Source organism: Typopeltis vanoorti, chromosome 13 (assembly GCF_054136105.1).
Source record: "Typopeltis vanoorti isolate ZY-2024b chromosome 13, IOZ_Tvanoo_1.0, whole genome shotgun sequence".
NCBI lineage: Eukaryota > Metazoa > Arthropoda > Arachnida > Uropygi > Thelyphonidae > Typopeltis > Typopeltis vanoorti.
The window spans coordinates 11,588,139-11,605,024 of record NC_143561.1 but is presented as its reverse complement, the minus strand read 5'-3'; the positions used below and the strand labels follow the sequence as shown (position 1 = coordinate 11,605,024).

The window sequence follows — 16,886 nt, the reverse complement described above, 5'->3', positions numbered from 1 at the left end:
GGGCGGTCAATTCTGATCACCAAAACGGGAAATTACACGACCAGGAAATGACTCATGCAGTAATTGAATTGTTTCTCTGGGTGTATGGCATGTGGCAGCGTCTTGTTGAAACCACATGTCGTCCACATCCATATCTTGCAATTTAGGAACGAAAAACTGGATTATCATGTCGCGATAGCGAGCACCATTAACTGTTATTGCCTTACCAGCCGCATTTTCGAAGAAGAATGGACCGATGATGCCTCCAGCCGAAAATCCGCACCAAACAGTGACACGTTGTGGATGCATTTGTTTCTCAACAATCACTCGTGGATTTTCTGAACCCTAAATGCGACAATTTTGTCGATTAACGAAGCCATCAAGATGAAAATGAGCGTCATCGCTGAAGATGATTTTGTACGAAAATTGCGAACTGTAGCTGCCAAACCTTCATTATTTTTAAAATATTGCTCAACAATGAAAATGCGTTGTTCTTTCGTGTAGCGCTCCATTTTTAATAAACCTGAACTGTCAGCTGTCACGTTGTCTGTTTTTTTTTCTCGTTGACAACACTTTACCGCACAAATGGCGCTAAATTTAAATCTTGCGTGAATTTTGGGAAACCCTGTATATAAAATGATAAGCCTTTTTATGTAACGTTTTTATGTCACGTTTTTTGTCAAGTTATTTGAAACGTTTTGAAACTCAGGGTTACCCTGAGTGTCGAGTCTTCAAAATTCGAGTCATCAGAATTCAAGGAGATTCGGCCTACCAGTCGGGAACTCGGTGGGTTGGGCGCCGTAGGCGCCAGCGGGGGGGGCGTTGTCCCCTTGTAAATAAAAAAACACAAAACAATATGTTCAACAGGTAACAAAAACAAAAATAGTACATTCCAAAAAAAGAAGAAAAAGCAACATTCAATTTAATACAATAAAAAAACATCAAATTCATTCTGCTGAAATCCACGAATATATTTATAGCCATGATGTTGATACAATTTACAGGCAAGAATGTATTATTCCTTACTAATGCACGATTGCAGTTCTTTTGCACAGTGTGTCTTCTGCAAGAAAGATTGAACTTGTGCTATTGACAGATCTAGCCTTATTTGCTAAAAAAACCTCTTCTGGCTTTTGACTGCCTTGCAGATTTTCATGCCATCTTTGCCACTCTCCTAATTCATATGATCATGGTGACCTCTACATTCTAATTAAAAATACTGTAACGTTTATCTTTACTGGAATGCATACTGGATCACTTTGTCTAATTCTCGGGTCAAGTTGGAAGAAGGGTTGAATTACCCGTTATTTTTCAAGATCCAGCACAAAAAAAAATAATAATAACCCACAACAGCATATAATGGTAATAATTCACCAACGTTCTGTCGGTCAAATGATTAGGATTATCCAATTTTAATGCCGTCTTTACCTGTCTTCTCTTTTTCTTTCTTAGCAAGCAACTTCGCTCATGCGGAGAAGTTGCTTTCTAGGTGTATCAGTCCATGTTTTCCTCAGAGATTGCCAAGTGATATTGCATTTCCTCTTCAGTATATATTCAGTGGCATAAGACAGAACTTCAGCTTCTCAATCAATCTTATGCCATTGAAGAGCGAAGTTGCTTGCTAAGAAAGAAAAAGAAGAGAAGACTGCATAGAGATAGAGAAGGATAGAGAGAGGGAGAGAGACAGAAATTGATTGAGAAGCTGAAGTTTGTCTTATGCCACTGAATACATACTGAAGAGAAAATGCAATATCACTTGGCAATCTCTCAGGAAAACATGGACTGATACTCTCTCTCTCTCTCTCTCTCTCTCTTTCTTTGTGCATCCACTGGTGAACGTCCATACATAGTTCAATCGTAAATGTACGAGTATATCGATGCAACTTCTCATCCTAGCTGTCCTCTCTGGCCAAGCCAATACAATTTTCTTTAATCAATACAATCCGAGATTAACAAGAAACACGCTGTGCATCATCTTCATTAATGTTGTAGGTCAGTGGATAAAACGAGACTGAAACAAGTTATATAAATCCACTTGAGAGTAAAACAAAATACTTCTTACAAGTGGTCGCCCTGCCCTACTTCAGTTTTCGCTTTATTTTTTAAATACACGGATCATATTGTAAAGGTACGGCAGCAAACCAGCAAAGCTAATTTTAAAGACCAGAACCAGATATGAAAATTGGAAGTATCCAAATGAATAACTTTATTTGGAATAAGCCAGTCTTTTCCGAAAAATATTAAATTGGCAGTTTAAGCGACTGCTTAAACATTTTAACTTATTAATTCTATAGTTGTGTTAGAAATAACTACTATCGGTCTTGTCCCTGATCCGGAAGGTTAGGAAAGAGACACAGAAACGCATTGCTGATGGAAGTTAGTATTAACCTAATTTATATTTATTCAACACAGGGGATAAATAAGAGTATAGGTCTTCCTCACGCCCACTATAGATGACAAACGGAATTGAATGGATCTAACGATGCCTTCCTCATAACCTTCCTTACGTTTTCTGGGTCGTATTTTTTTTGTCACAGCATATAGGTTAGAAATAGAAGTAGTTCTTGAGTTATCGGAGAGAAATATTTTATCGTTCCTCTCTCTTCCTGATATGTGTTGAAATCGCTTGCATGAGTATCATTTTTCAAACTTTTCTATGATAAATTTTGAAATAACTTTTTGGAAGAAACTAAACAAATGGGTGAATTCACTGGCACCACCCTGTCATATGTTAGCAGAACACGAACACTAGTCAATTAATTTCTCGCGGAGTCAAATCATTGGCATGACTTTTCTATATTAGTTCATTCACCATCAACTGGCTCACGCCAGTTAGCAACCCATTCGTTTCGTAGTTAGATATTAAGTAATCTTCTATGATGATTTTTGAAATAACTTATTAACTGATGATAATCCTTGATATGATATACATCGATTTAGTTAATTGGATATTCTTCTGTTCTTTTTTTGCACGTTTATCCTTAGCGTACTTGTTAGTTTAAATATCTTGCGTATTATGTCTCTTGTGGTTATTTCTTCCTCTAAATCAAAGGTTGCGTTTCTGAGGTGGGTTTTATCAGCAATTCATCTCTTTCTTTGTGACACAAGGATTCTGTTTTAAGTCCCTTGGATTCACTTGATTATTGCTATAAATGCGTGTGATCTCTGGCCAGAATAACTCTCATTTTTTTAACGTTTAAAATAAGTGAAGTCTTCAAACATCAGATAATTTCGTATGAAAATTACAAAATAAATATGGGCAAATATTTTATGACGATTTTATTTATTTCCCGATTGTATAAACAAAACTGTTTTGTATTGTTCGAATTACTAGAGAGAGAGAGAGAGAGAGAGATGACCAAGTTCAGTGATGTGCATCTTATGTGTTCCCTCTTTTAATAAAAAAGGACTCTTTTCAAATTCTTGAAGGAAACCGAAAAATAGGAAAATTCTCTAGAAAACGTTCAAATCTCACCTGGCACAGATGGTAAATTTGGCTTGAGAGTCTTGAATCCATGTATTCGTAACAGCATTTATCAACAGTTGAAATTTTGGCACTGAAAACAATAAAGAAATGGAAGTGAGATTGCAGTTATTTATTCTGTTGCTCATGGTTCACTTTATGCAAGAAATTTCTCCACTCTCGGTTTTTGTTTTTCAACTTGTTATGGGATAGGTTCAGAGATTAACTTGCGTTAGTAACGAACGACTGGCTCTAAATTAACCAACTGACGAATGTGTATTTCCGCCTGATTTCCAAAAAAAAAGAGAAAAAAGAAGAAGAGTGCTTTTCCATGGTATCTGTGAGCAGGTCGTAGAAAGCATTACTTTTATTCTTAATATCGATTTTGTTTTATTTTATTTTGCTAGATCTGTGTGTGCTTATATTTGAAATCTACGGAATTGGGTTCAATTCTTTGGGTTTCTTGTTGAGTATTTTTACAGCTTCACTAATATTGTGTTTGCGTGCGAGTAAAATGCTATAATATATCCCTTTGAATGTTTTCGGAGCATTTTCCATGTGATGATTCGGAAGATTTGCTAGAAAACGTATTTTTGTGAAAAGATGAAATTACAGAATTACATAACTGCATGTTTCAAGGTAGCGAAAGAATTCTTCTTAGTTATTTGATAAGGTAAGAGGAACGACTTAATGCCCAAAAATATTTAGAATTCTAATGAAACATTTAATTAGCAAAACAAGTGTTCTCTGCCAGGTTGGCAGGAACACGACCCAGAGGAAGACCAAGATATACGTGGATTGATACGGTACAAAGTGCCTTAGAGGATAGAAATCTAAGATCTGATAATGTTGGAGGAAAATTGTAGATAGAAAGTTAGTAATGATGTAAATTTTTTATGTAGCGCTATGCTATCCTGTACACCCCTTGAGGGTACATGTCAGAATTTGATGATGATGATGATGATAAAAATTTTATAACACACTTATGTGGCGTATTGGAATCTAGACAACCAGTAACAAGGAAGAACTGTAACTAACTAATATTATGGAATCATTAAAATATCAGAATGTCTTCACATTCAAAAACTTTAAATTCTGGAACTTTGGAAATGGAGATAGCATTACAACCTGACAGAGTTGAAAAGAGACCATTTTCCTGAAAAAGATTTGCTTTCAAAAGTCATGAGGAATTTCACTGCCAGAATTTTGGCAACAATTCAAGGATTCAATGGCTGGTGACGCATCAATGTACAGACTCTTCCATCGAAGCCGAACTCATCTTTCTATGGCATGACCACTTTCCAGAAACGGGACTCTTGCTGGATGAATACTGCCGCTTTTAAAGCTTACCTTTTCTAGTTGGAGTAAATGCCAAGTAGCTGGTGAAATGACTATTTTACATGTTTTGTTTCCAGAATGGCGTCTCCGATTTCTGTTGCTTTCTTGTTTACTTGAGAGGCGACCTTGATATACTTGCTTGTCACATCGTAGTTATTCAACTAGGTTGAGAGTGAGTCCTTCGTTCGCAGGTTCCTCAGGTAACAGGCAGATTGTACATACAGAAGAATTTGTTGGTAACATTTCATGCGGCTTTCCGATCAGGCAGCGAATAATCCTGCTGCTGATGCTTACTATGTCAGGTTGTGGATAGCAAGAGACGAGCCTGTCCGGGATATTTGGAGTTGGACAGTATGTCGGTGTAGACCTGACACTGATCTACTTCTTACATGATTAGAAGAAGTCGGAGAACCGTATTGGCCAAGGTTAGGTCTCTCGATTAGAGACGCCGATCTCAGCGGTTAAGTCAGATGGTTACCTGATGTTCCTCGATTTCCAAAAGGTCACGATTAGACAGAAACTGCCTTATTATCACTGAAGAATAAACAGTATTCAAGTATTTATTTCATACCTCAACAAAAGAAGATAAGTGAACTCGTTCTGTAATCACAGGTAAAGACCTATAAGAAAAGAAATAAAATAAACAAACGGCAACAGTTGTTAAAAATGATATATTACTGAAACGAACAGAAAAACATGAGAAATCTCCCTTTTTCAGAGAGCCAGATCTATCACGACATATATCTACTTTTATATCCACTTCTCAACGATATTACAGATCACTAATTACTGGTGTCGAGGCTAGCAGGTAAAAAGACACCGGTCAGAAAGCTCCTGAAAGATTTGTGATTTTTGTTGTTTTATTAAGTGTTTTCTTAGATTTAATTGAGTATTTTTAGTATATTATTGTAGTTTTATTAGTGTAGTTACTGTAGTAAAGTGTGTTTTATAACATAATTTCTGAAAAAGTATTAGTTTTTACTACTCTTAAAAATGGCGCCAAAACATCGTCGTAACAAGGCAGTGACTAAAGCTAAAGTTGCTACTGAGGAGAGCTTTTGCCCTGATCAAAAACACTGCCTGAGTGATGATAACAATTTATCTGAGGATACACTGAGATTAGAAATAGCTCGGTTGAAAGAAATTATTAGGATATTGACCAGGGAATTCGAAAAGGTGGAAAGACATTTGTTTAAACTTCGACAGGATAAGAAAAAGGATGAGAACATGAACAGACATGAAATACTGAACTTGGGAATCAAAATATTAATAACAACAAGGTAAGGCAGTTAATATCTCAGGAAAAAAGAGGTAATGCGGTATGGTGACTCAATTTTAAAATTTGGGTTTGACGAGGGAGTCACCACTTCCAATTTCCAGGGAGCGAAAATTAAAAATATGACAAACGTAATTAAAAACCAAAAAAGAAATGTAAAAGAATGGTAGTGCTGGTAGGTACTGATAATTTAAGTGGTGACAAACAGCATGAGAGAAGATATGGAAGGTCTGTTGGAAGAAGCTAGAAAGAAATGTGAAAGAGTGAAAATTGTAGGATTACTACCTAGATACGATAATACTGAGTTAAGAAGGAGGGCGATGATAGCAAATTATTTCACGAGTAGGCTATGTAGAAGATAGATATGCGTTATTAGACGTGTGGCATGTGTTTGATGGCAGAAAAGATTTGTATAAGAATGATGGCCTGCACTTGAATTCATTTGACATCAAAAGCCTGGAGAAATTACTTCTTGGTATCAGATTTAATGCAGGGAGTCAGGAAAACTAGAATATCAAGGGAGGAATGGGAAAAATGTGTGTGAAAGTTCAGCTATGGTATACAAACGTGATAAAGATATTAATGCCTTTGAAAATGATTATGTATGTGGCGAAGGAGTGAAAAAATATGCTTTGGGTTCGGACCTTTTAAAGTATGTCTGGTGAGGGAAAAGAGAAAATTATAGAACAAGACCAAATACATTGCATACCCAATTATAAGAATAGGCTAGGTCTTAATATATTATGTCCAAATACAAATGCCAGGAGCATTGGAAACAAAGGAGTTGAGTTTGCTGATTTATTGAATACCATGTGGCCTAAGATTGTTGGTATTAGTGAAAGCTGGCTATCAGAATCAGATATGGTAAGTGCGATCGAGTGTAACGGATATACTATTTTTAGGAATAACAGAAGAGACAGGAGAGGATGAGGAGTGCTACCAATGATATCAGATGACGTAAGTCCAGTTATGGTATAAATACAAGAAAACAATGATGGTAACAATGTCCCATGTAGCGATGAGTTTCAGTCTTTCTGATGTGAAGTGGAGGTTAACAAAATGAAACATATGGTGGGGTGTTGCTACAGACCTCGCAGCTCACTTGTAGGGAACGAAGAAATGCATCTCCAATTTAGCCTAATGATTACCAAGCGAATGCAAATTATGGGTTAGCTCTCTAATTTTCCAAACATTGATTGGGTAGAAGAGAAATCTCATGATCAGAAAGAACAGGAATTTATTGAATTGTTGCGAGATAATTTTCTCAAGCAGCATGTGAAATAAGGAACTCGAGGTCAAAGAGTGTTGAATTTGCTCATAGCGTCAGAAGGGATCTCTGTCAAGAACACGACTATTTTACCAACATCTTTGGACCCATGGTATCAGTAACTGAATTGAAACAATGTCAGCAATGCATGGAAATCTTCAAAAATTGCTTGAATGAGGCGGTATCTGAACGTATCCCCTTGTGGTCGAAGAATAAATAGGTCGGGAATGAAATGGATGTGCAGCCTTATAAAGCACGAGATCCACAAGAAGATGATGATGTGGAAAAAATATCGTCAGAAAAAAAGTGAGAAGAGTTATGTAATATAAAAAGCTCAAGCCAGAAAGGTAACGAGTATTGTGAGAAAAGCCAAAACGGAGTATGATAAGAAATTGACCATGCAAGCTAAAGGCAGTCCAAAAGAATTTTATCGTTATGCCGCAAGTAAAAGAAAGAATGAATGTGGAAGAATAACTTTATTGAATGCAGGTGATACACGAGTGTCGGAAGCTAAGGAGATTATTCAGTTAATGAGTGCTCACTTGGCTAAGATATATCAACCAGGTGTATGTAGCAACCTCTAACTCTTCATCCAACTTAGCACAAGCTACGTTGAATGAAAGTTAAAGGTTCATGAAAATGAGATTAAAGAGCTCTTGCATAACCTTGATAAGAATTTGTCAATAGGGACAGGTGGAATATCTGCCCGTTTATTAAGGGAATGTTCAGCTGAATTCGCTAGGCCTAACTTGAGTTTTAGCTCATGAATGATACCACAGAAATGGAAATAATGTATGATAGTTCCATTGCATAAGAGTGGTGCAAAAACTGATCTGTCTGACTACAGACCGATTAATATCTCTGGTGTGGAAGTGGAGATTTTAGAGAAGTCGGTAAAAACTCGCATATAGAAATGGGTAGACAAGCATTCTACACTCTGCAGGGAACAGCATGGGTTTACTAAAGGAAGGTCATGTTTTAGAAATTTGCTCATATTTTGTAACAAATTTACGGCCAAGTTGGATAAAGGGAATTGATATACTATGATAATTATTCTAAGGCATTTGATAGGATACCACACGATAGGCTGTTGTGTGAACTGGAGAATATGGGATTGGAACATAATCTATTCACTTGGATCAGGGGATGGTTGACAGACAGATAACAAAATGTGGTATACAGTGGGTGGGTGTGAATCTGCCAGATTTAAGGTAACCAATGGTTTAACGTAGGGTTCAGTCCTTGAGCCATTATTGTTCAATAAATATATTAATGATGTATGGAAGGATCTAACATCAGACGTGCAACTGATATTCAGCAATTACAAAATGATTTGAATAGACTGGAAATCTGGGCAAACGAAAATGGCTCTCAGTTTAATGACAGTAAGTGTTACGTTATGCACTTAAGCGTGATTAGAGTTCCAGCGGCATATTATTTAGCGGGGTTATGCTACAAGAAACTAAAGAGGCAAGGGCTCTTGGTGTATTGGTGGATAAGAATTTAAAGTTCAAAGGTTACATAGCAAAAGTGGCAAATGCAACTCAGAGGATAATTGCTTTGTTGAAGCGAACCTTGACCTGTAAGGATAAGGAAGTAATTTTGCCTCTTTATAAGGCTTTGATAAGACCACATTTTGATTACTCTGCACAGATTTGGTCTCCCAGGTTCCAAGGGATAAAGAAGCTATGGGAAAGGTGCAAAAAAGAAAGATTGCAGACTCTGGTTGGCAGGAGAAAGAGACGTAATATCATAGACGTCTATAAATTTTTGAAAGGTTGTTATAGAATTTCAAAGGACGAAATTTTTCTTTATATTGAAGGCAGGAAGAGAATACGAGGGGGTATCCTGGAAGTTAAGATTGTTCTCACAGCCTCCCTCGATAAGTCCTTGACTCCCTGGAGGTCTCAGATAACAACAACAACAACAACAACAACAACAACAATAATAATAATAATAATAATAATAATAATAATAATAATAATAATTATAATAATATCTACTTCTTTCATATCTTCTATCCACACACCTGCAGTTAACGTCTTCTCTCTTTCTCTCTCTCTCTCTCCCACTATTTCAAACCTGAATTCCCACATGCAAATTGAACTGATCAACGTTTTATTGTTTGCGCACGGTGTACAGTTTTGGTTTAACATTCTTTTCAATTAATCTTTAATAATAAATTGTTTACCATATTTTTCAACAGTGAACATTTGCTCCGTGAGATCCTTTTTTATTTTCAGGAAAATTTTCCACTTCCCCAGGACAGACTCTTCGGGCAGAGTCATATCTACTTGAAGGATTCCTACAACAAAAGAAAGCAGTCATCAAACTGAAGGATATTTACAATATATAACTATTCCAGCAAAAAGTATTAAAAAGCACGTTTATATTTCGTTTTGGTTCAATCATTATCCTAATTTGTTTCCTATTAACACGCATTTAAAGACTGCATGATCGAAGAATGCAAGAAAATATTTTCAAAATTAAGAAATCATACATTATTCTGAAAGCTGCTTACCTGGAGAAAGGGAGAGGCTTCTCCATTCCGCTATTCTTGCTTGTGAAGGATTTTCCATCCATAAATCCCCTTCCTGAAATCGAAAACAAAGCCACATTAATCACAACATGCACTTTATTGAAATATTTTGCTAAAACTTGTAAATCTTTTTTTTTTTTTTTCAATGTTGTGAATCTTTAGTGCGATAGCTTTGTAATTCTGTTCTCGATACCAAAGATAAACATTTCTGAGTTTATTTCCGAATTTACGCTGTGCAATTTAAATCCGTAGCCTGGCATGTAGACACTATTAAATCGGACAAATAGTCCAGCGTTGTTTGTCGCATATTATAAAGGAGGGAATATAATATAGTGAATATTTTAATAGGAGATGATTGACACTGCTAAGATTCTCCACTGTTACTATTAAACAGCAATGCGATCGTTTTCTTGAATGTTCTGGATTTTCGATTTCCAGTGATTGTGCTTATTTTGCATTGGACGAAAAATTGTTACGTTGATTAGCAGTAAACAAATCAGTGGACTCTAAGACAGGGTACATGTGGAATTACCGTGCTGGTAAGTATGACAAACTTAGGAGATTGCTTGGTTCAGCACCATGGCATATAAAACTGCAAGGGCTGGATAATGCATGGGAAGTGGTTAAGGAGCGTTTGTAGGAGGTAATGGCTGACTGTATATCTAGAGTCTGAATAGTAAATCAAGTAGGGGTTACGTGGATGGACAACACCATTAAGCTTGAGCTGCAAAAAAAAAACAAAGAAGCAACTGTGGAGGGAATTTAAGGATAAAGGTGACCTGCAGGTACACGAATGGTATAAAGCCCAGACCAGAAAGTTAACGAGTGCAGAAAGAAAAGCAAAATCTGATTGTGAAAGAGAATTAGCCATGCAAGCTAAAGAGAATCCCAAACAGTTTTTTCGATATGCTGCAAGTAAGAGACAAAATGTATACGGCAGAATGATTTTAAGGAATGCTGATGGTAGGGAGATCACTGAATCAGTTGATATAGTAGAATTATTGAGCGAGCACTTTGCAAGAGTATATCATCCAAGTGGTGATATTGAAAAAATGAAGGAACCATCAGCTTATACGGAAATCGTGGTGAATGAAGTGGAGGTGAATTGTCTATTACAAAACTGTTTGAGATTCTCTTTAGCTTGCATGGTAATTTCCCTATTTCCACCCCTCGGGTCTTACGTAAAAAGGCTAAAGAATTTTCAGTGCCCTTGACCATATTGTTTAATTTGAGTCTCGGGTCTGGGTCAGTCCCGAGGGGTGGAAATAGGGGAAAATAGTTCCACTGCATAAAGGAGGATCCAAGACTACTGTTGCAAATTACCAACCGATCAGCATATCAGAAGTCATTGTAAGTCTTGGAGAAAGTAGTCAAGAGAAAAATACAGGAATGGATTGATGAGAATGGAATACTGTATGCGGGGACAGCATGGTTTTGTGAAGGATAGATCATGCCTCACTAACTTGCTAACATTTTATAACACTGTGACGGGCTGAATTTGGATAAGGGTAATGGATTTACAGTGATACTGCTGGACCTTGCTAAATCCTTTGACAGGATACCACGTGGAGTTCTAATCCGTAAACTACAACATATAGGAATGGATATAGGGTTGGTGAGTGGTTGATGGAGAGATATCAAAGCGTAGTTTATTCAGGAATAGAGTCCAAATGACGGCCAGTGACCAGTGGTGTGCCGCAAGGTTCTTTTTCTTCGACTACTACTATTTAATTTGTTCATTAACGATATAGGGAAAGATCTGAGCGGAGCTGTTCATTTGTTTGCTGATGATGCAAAGTTGGGTAGAGCAATAGTGAATGCACATGATGTCAAAATGTTGCAGGATGATTTAAATAGATTGGAGGACTGGGATAAGGAGAATGGATGTCGATTTAATGTGGCAAAATGTAAGGTAATGCATTTTTGGGTGAAAAGATTACCGGCAGTATACCACATTGATGGAACTGTACTCCAAGAGATTGACGAGGCCAGGGATTTAGGAGTGTTGGTGGATAGGGAGTTGAAGTTTAGGGAGCACATTGCAAAAGTGGCCAAATCAGCTCATCAAATCACCTGGTTACTGAAGAATACGTTGACGAGAAGAGACAAGCAAGTTATTGTTCCTCTGTATCGAGCCTTGATAAGACCCCATCTCGACTACTGTGCCCAGATTTGGTCGCCAGGGTTTCTTATTGATGTAGAGGAGGTGGAGAGAATCCAGAGATGAATGACCAAGATGATAGCAGATCTATGGTACGAACCCTATAACAACAGATTGAAGATTTGTGGGTTGCAGAAATAGGCTGATAGGCGGAAAAGTGGTGATATGATTGAGACATTCAAATTACTGAAGGGTTTCTTTAAGATTAATTCAGAGGATATGATATTTTTGAGAACAGGACTGGTATTGGAAGGACTAGGGGCATCCATGGAAACTGAGCAAGAAGAGTGTGGTTAGAGCTAGGTTTTTTTTTACTTTTAGAGTGGTAAATGAGTGGAATAAGCTGCCAGAGTCTGTTGTGGGTGCCATAACTGTGAATGAGTTCAAGGCAAAGTATGATTGATGCTGTGTGAATGTTGAGTATTTGTTCTGGACAAGATGTTTAATGCCTCCCTCGATGAGTCTAATTACTCCTTGGAGTTGCCTGGAATAATAATAATAATAATAATAATAATATTTTTTTTTTATTAAACATTTTATTGTTTCAGATAAATTACATACATAGATACAACAATAGTTTTATATACACGTATATATATATATACATAATATTTATAATACACTACAATTGTGAATAACAAATACTGGCATGTTATTAATATTTTTAAATTATAATAATTTTTTTTAAAATAAATAATATTTTTGTTCACTGCTAAAATATTTACACATATATATATACAATAGTTATCTTGAGTATAATAGTAATTTTTTTTTTTTAATTTAAAAAAAAAACAATTTATTATGTCTCAGTATAAGTTACATACAATAATAATATTTCCAGTAATTACTATAAGGATTATACAGAATTTTTGATTTTAGAATATACATAATAATAATAATAATAATAATAATAATAATAATAATAATAATAATAATAATAATAATAATAATAATAATAATAATAATTATTATAATTTATTTATTTTATTCATTTATTTATTATTATCATTTTTTTTATGTCTCAGATGAATTTCATACATAGTTGCTGTAGTAATTATATATATATAATATTTATAACGCATTACAAGTGTGTATAACAAATTCTTGCAAGTTAGTAATTTTCTTCCTCGAAGCTTAGAAGAGCTTATCTGAGGAAGATAATAGATGACAGGGGTGGTGGTTTCATGGTTGTGTTCCTATGCTGGTCACAAGCCAGGTGTTGATTTTACTGTTTGTTGGTACGTGCTTGAAAAACTTCGACTGCTATTACAGTTTAACTTTCTTACTTTTTTATTTTTTATTTTTATTTTTGTGTAAATAGGGTTGGATTTAGACGTGGTGTGTTTGTTTCTTTGTGTTCTTGTAGTGATTGTCATTTTGAGAGGGGGGGATTGTCATAGGTTTGTGTGTGTGTATGTGTGTGTTTGTGTGTGTGTGTGTGTGTGTGTGTGTGTGTGTGTGGTGGGGGAGAGAGAGACAGGAATTGCTCTAATTTTCATTCTCGCTATAATAATAATATAGTGCCTGTTTCAGCTCTCTATATGTTCCTAGGTTTCTGTTGTCGAACGGCAGTTTGTTTATCATGCCAGGTACGTAGAAGTTTCGGGTGGCTTTGCCGTGGTGATTGTTGTTCTTATATGTTATGTAGTTTGTTGACTGTGGTCTTGTTATTTGATATGTTGTTCTGGTTACTCTACATGTTGGGCTGTAGTAGTGTTTTAACATGACTGTGTAGTGGCGTAAATGTTTCACCTTAAATATTTTGTGTTTTGTCCGTGCTTCCTGCATAAGAGTGGGTTGTTCCCAGAATATCAGTTTTATCATTTTATCTTGCAACCATTGTAGCCTGTTAAGTCTGTAGTCTGCGCAGAATGCGTATGATGTGATTGCATATCTTAAAATGTTTTCACATAATGCTTTATAGATTAGTATTTTTATGTGGGTTGGGGCAATGTCTTTTAATCTGTATAGTTTGCTTGCTATTATCCTAAGCTTGGTATGTAGGTAGTTTGTATGGCTATTCCAACTTTGATCAGCATCGAAGTGAAGTCCAAGGTAGCGTGTTGTTTTCACCTGTGTGATGGTTGTGATTTTAGGTTCTGCACTTTGTGTATAGGAGGATGAATGTTTGATAGTGTGATATTTAGTTTCTATGGGCAGGGCAGGGTTTGGGGTTTTTGAATATCATTAGCTTTGTTTTTCCAGGGTTTATATATATGCTGTTTTCGGTTAACCAGTTAGTGATTTGATTGATGTCGTGTTGCATATTTTTGTAAGCGATATTCGCACTGTTGTGAATGGATACTATGGCTGTGTCGTCTGCATACTGGAAGATTTTACTTTTTAGGGGGAATTGTCTTATGTCGTGTGTGTATATGTTAAATAGCATGGGAGATAGGACAGCTCCTTGCGGTACTCCACAGGTTACATGTACCTCTTTGCTGTGTGCTGATCCTATACGTGTGACGTGCTTTCTGTTTTTCGTGTAATCTTTAAACCACTGGAGCAGACGACCTCCAATTCCGATATGGGTAGGGTTCGTTAACAAGGTTTTATGTGTTAGTGTGTCAAATGCTTGTGTTAGGTCAATGAAGACCACTAATGTTATTCTGTTTTTATCCAATGCAACTTTTATTAGATCTGTGAAATCTTCCAGGAGTGTTGCTGTTCCTTTATTTTTTTGAAAGCCATATTATGTTTTGGGTATGATTTGAAATTTTTCAACGTATGTGGAGAGTTTCTGATGTACAATGCGCTCCATGATTTGGTTGATTATAGTAGGCAGCGTGGCGATAGATCTGTAATTACTTATTATGTTTCTTTTTCCCTGTTTGTGTGTGGGTGTGATTAATGCAGTCTTCAGTGTTTCAGGTATGTGTCCCGTTTCGAAGATTTTATTTAACAGTTTTTGTATAACTGGAAGTAGGTCTGTTGAGTGTTTCTTGATGTCTTTTGGTCTGATTCCGTCTATCCCCGGTCCTTTGTTAGGATTAATTTGTTGAATTTCCATTGATAGTTCTTCTTTTGTTATTGTGGGGAACTACATCGACTGGGTTGCTCGTGGACCTAGTGGAGAATGTTCGTTTGTGTGAGGAAAGGTTGTTTCTTGTAGCTTTTGGACAGAGTTCAAAGTGCTGATTAAATTGTTTGCCAACTGTTTGAGGGATTTGGAGTCGCAGGCAAAGTTGTGTTTTATTGTTTCTGAGGCAGTGGTTCTGTGTATATTGTCCAGCATTTCATTAATCAGGTGCCAGGTTTCCTTTATGTCATTCTGCGCTGTTGTTAATTTGTTGCTGTAATAGTTTCTTTTTGCCGTTCTAATCTGGGTTGTTAGGAGATTCCGTTTTCTTTTGTATTCAGCTTTTAAAGCGATATTGTTTGGCGACTTCTTAAGTTGTTCCCATAGGACATCTTTTCTTTGTATGTCTGTTAGTATGTTGTCTGTTATCCATGGATTTTGTTTCGTTTGGGGGCGTAATTTTATTTTTGTGAATGCTTTGTTATATATTTTGTTAAATGCAAGTTTAAGATTATTATATACAGCTTCAGCAGAGTCTAAATATGCTATTTGCATCTAGTCTGTTTTTCTGATTTCATCGTTCACTATTGCTTCGTTTACAATACTATGATACTGTTTTGTAGTCTCAGTTATTTTTATGGGTTCTAGTTCAGTGTAACTGCAATGCTGTGAAATAATGGTCTGCTAGTTTGCATGTTATGACGGCTGCTGTGTGGCTGTTTGGAAGCGCCCTTATATTTATATGATCAATGCAGGTTGAGGTTGTTGTGTTTCCGACTATCTCTTCTCGTGTATACGACTGTATGGATGGGGTTATGTTATATGCCGATAATAGGTCTAGGTATTATTCTGTGTTGTTATTTATGTTCCTAATGTTTATATTAATGTATCCTATTATTATCAAGTATTTTGAGGTGCCTACTTTCGTGGTTGAAAGCCATCTGTTTCCGACTATCTCTTCTCGTGTATACGACTGTATGGATGGGGTTATGTTATATGCCGATAATAGGTCGAGGTATTATTCTGTGTTGTTATTTATGTTCCTAATGTTTATATTAATGTATCCTATTATTATCAAGTATTTTGAGGTGCCTACTTTCGTGGTTGAAAGCCATCTGTTTAGTTCTTCTAGGAATTTTGTTGTGCTTAAGTTGGGTTGTCTGTATATTGCGTTTAATATCAGTGAGTTTTCTTGTTTAATGTTTTTAATTTCGATGCATATGTTTTCTGCGTATTCTAATTTATAGTTTATGTTTGTGTTGTTGGAAGTGTGGCATTTGGTAGGAGGTTGCCTCTTCGTTTGTCGTAGATACTTCAGTCAGTATTAAAATGTCTATTTCGTCTATATCTTCCTTCAGATAAGCTTGCAGGGTCTGCCAGTATTTTTTAATGCTTCTGATGTTGACGTGGTGAATAGATAGTCCTTTTTTGGGGATTGTCAGTTGTTTCCATTCTGATATTGATTTCAGAATGTGGCAATTATCATGTTCCGGGGTGATTACGTCTGCTTGATGGTGTGCATTCATGTTGGTTGGTGTGCTGTTCCTTCTTTACGAGTTGTCAATATTCCTTTCAATGTGACAGCCTGTTGAGGTCATCTACGGATTTTATTTCGATTGGTTTTGCGTCTTGTGTTTCTCTAAGGAATATTTTGCTGTCTCTTATCCATATAAACTGGTAATTGTTTTCTGTTTTTACTTTCCTTGCTTGGTAGAATATTTTCTGATAGTGTGGAGTAAGGTATTCAGACAAGTATATTGGGGTGTTGTCGTGGCCTCCTTTCAGATCCTTTGCTACTGGATTTTTAATCCTGCTAGCTTTTATAAGTGTAGTTTTTGTTAGGC

General features: G+C 36.3%; 1 protein-coding gene across 4 annotated transcripts in view; it reads right to left on the bottom strand.

The window, feature by feature from the left end:
* The window catches only part of LOC150099935 (murinoglobulin-1-like), a 139,700-nt gene that overhangs the window by 90,086 nt on the left and 32,728 nt on the right, over positions 1-16,886 (bottom strand). For all 4 annotated transcript variants that reach the window (XM_090402815.1, XM_090402816.1, XM_090402817.1 and 1 more), the window contains exons 6-8: positions 9,845-9,917; positions 9,515-9,628; positions 3,455-3,536 (exon numbers count right to left, since the gene is read on the bottom strand). In XM_090402815.1, the coding sequence (XP_090258941.1) occupies positions 3,455-3,536; positions 9,515-9,628; positions 9,845-9,917 (269 nt within the window). The remainder of the gene's footprint in view (positions 1-3,454; positions 3,537-9,514; positions 9,629-9,844; positions 9,918-16,886) is intronic.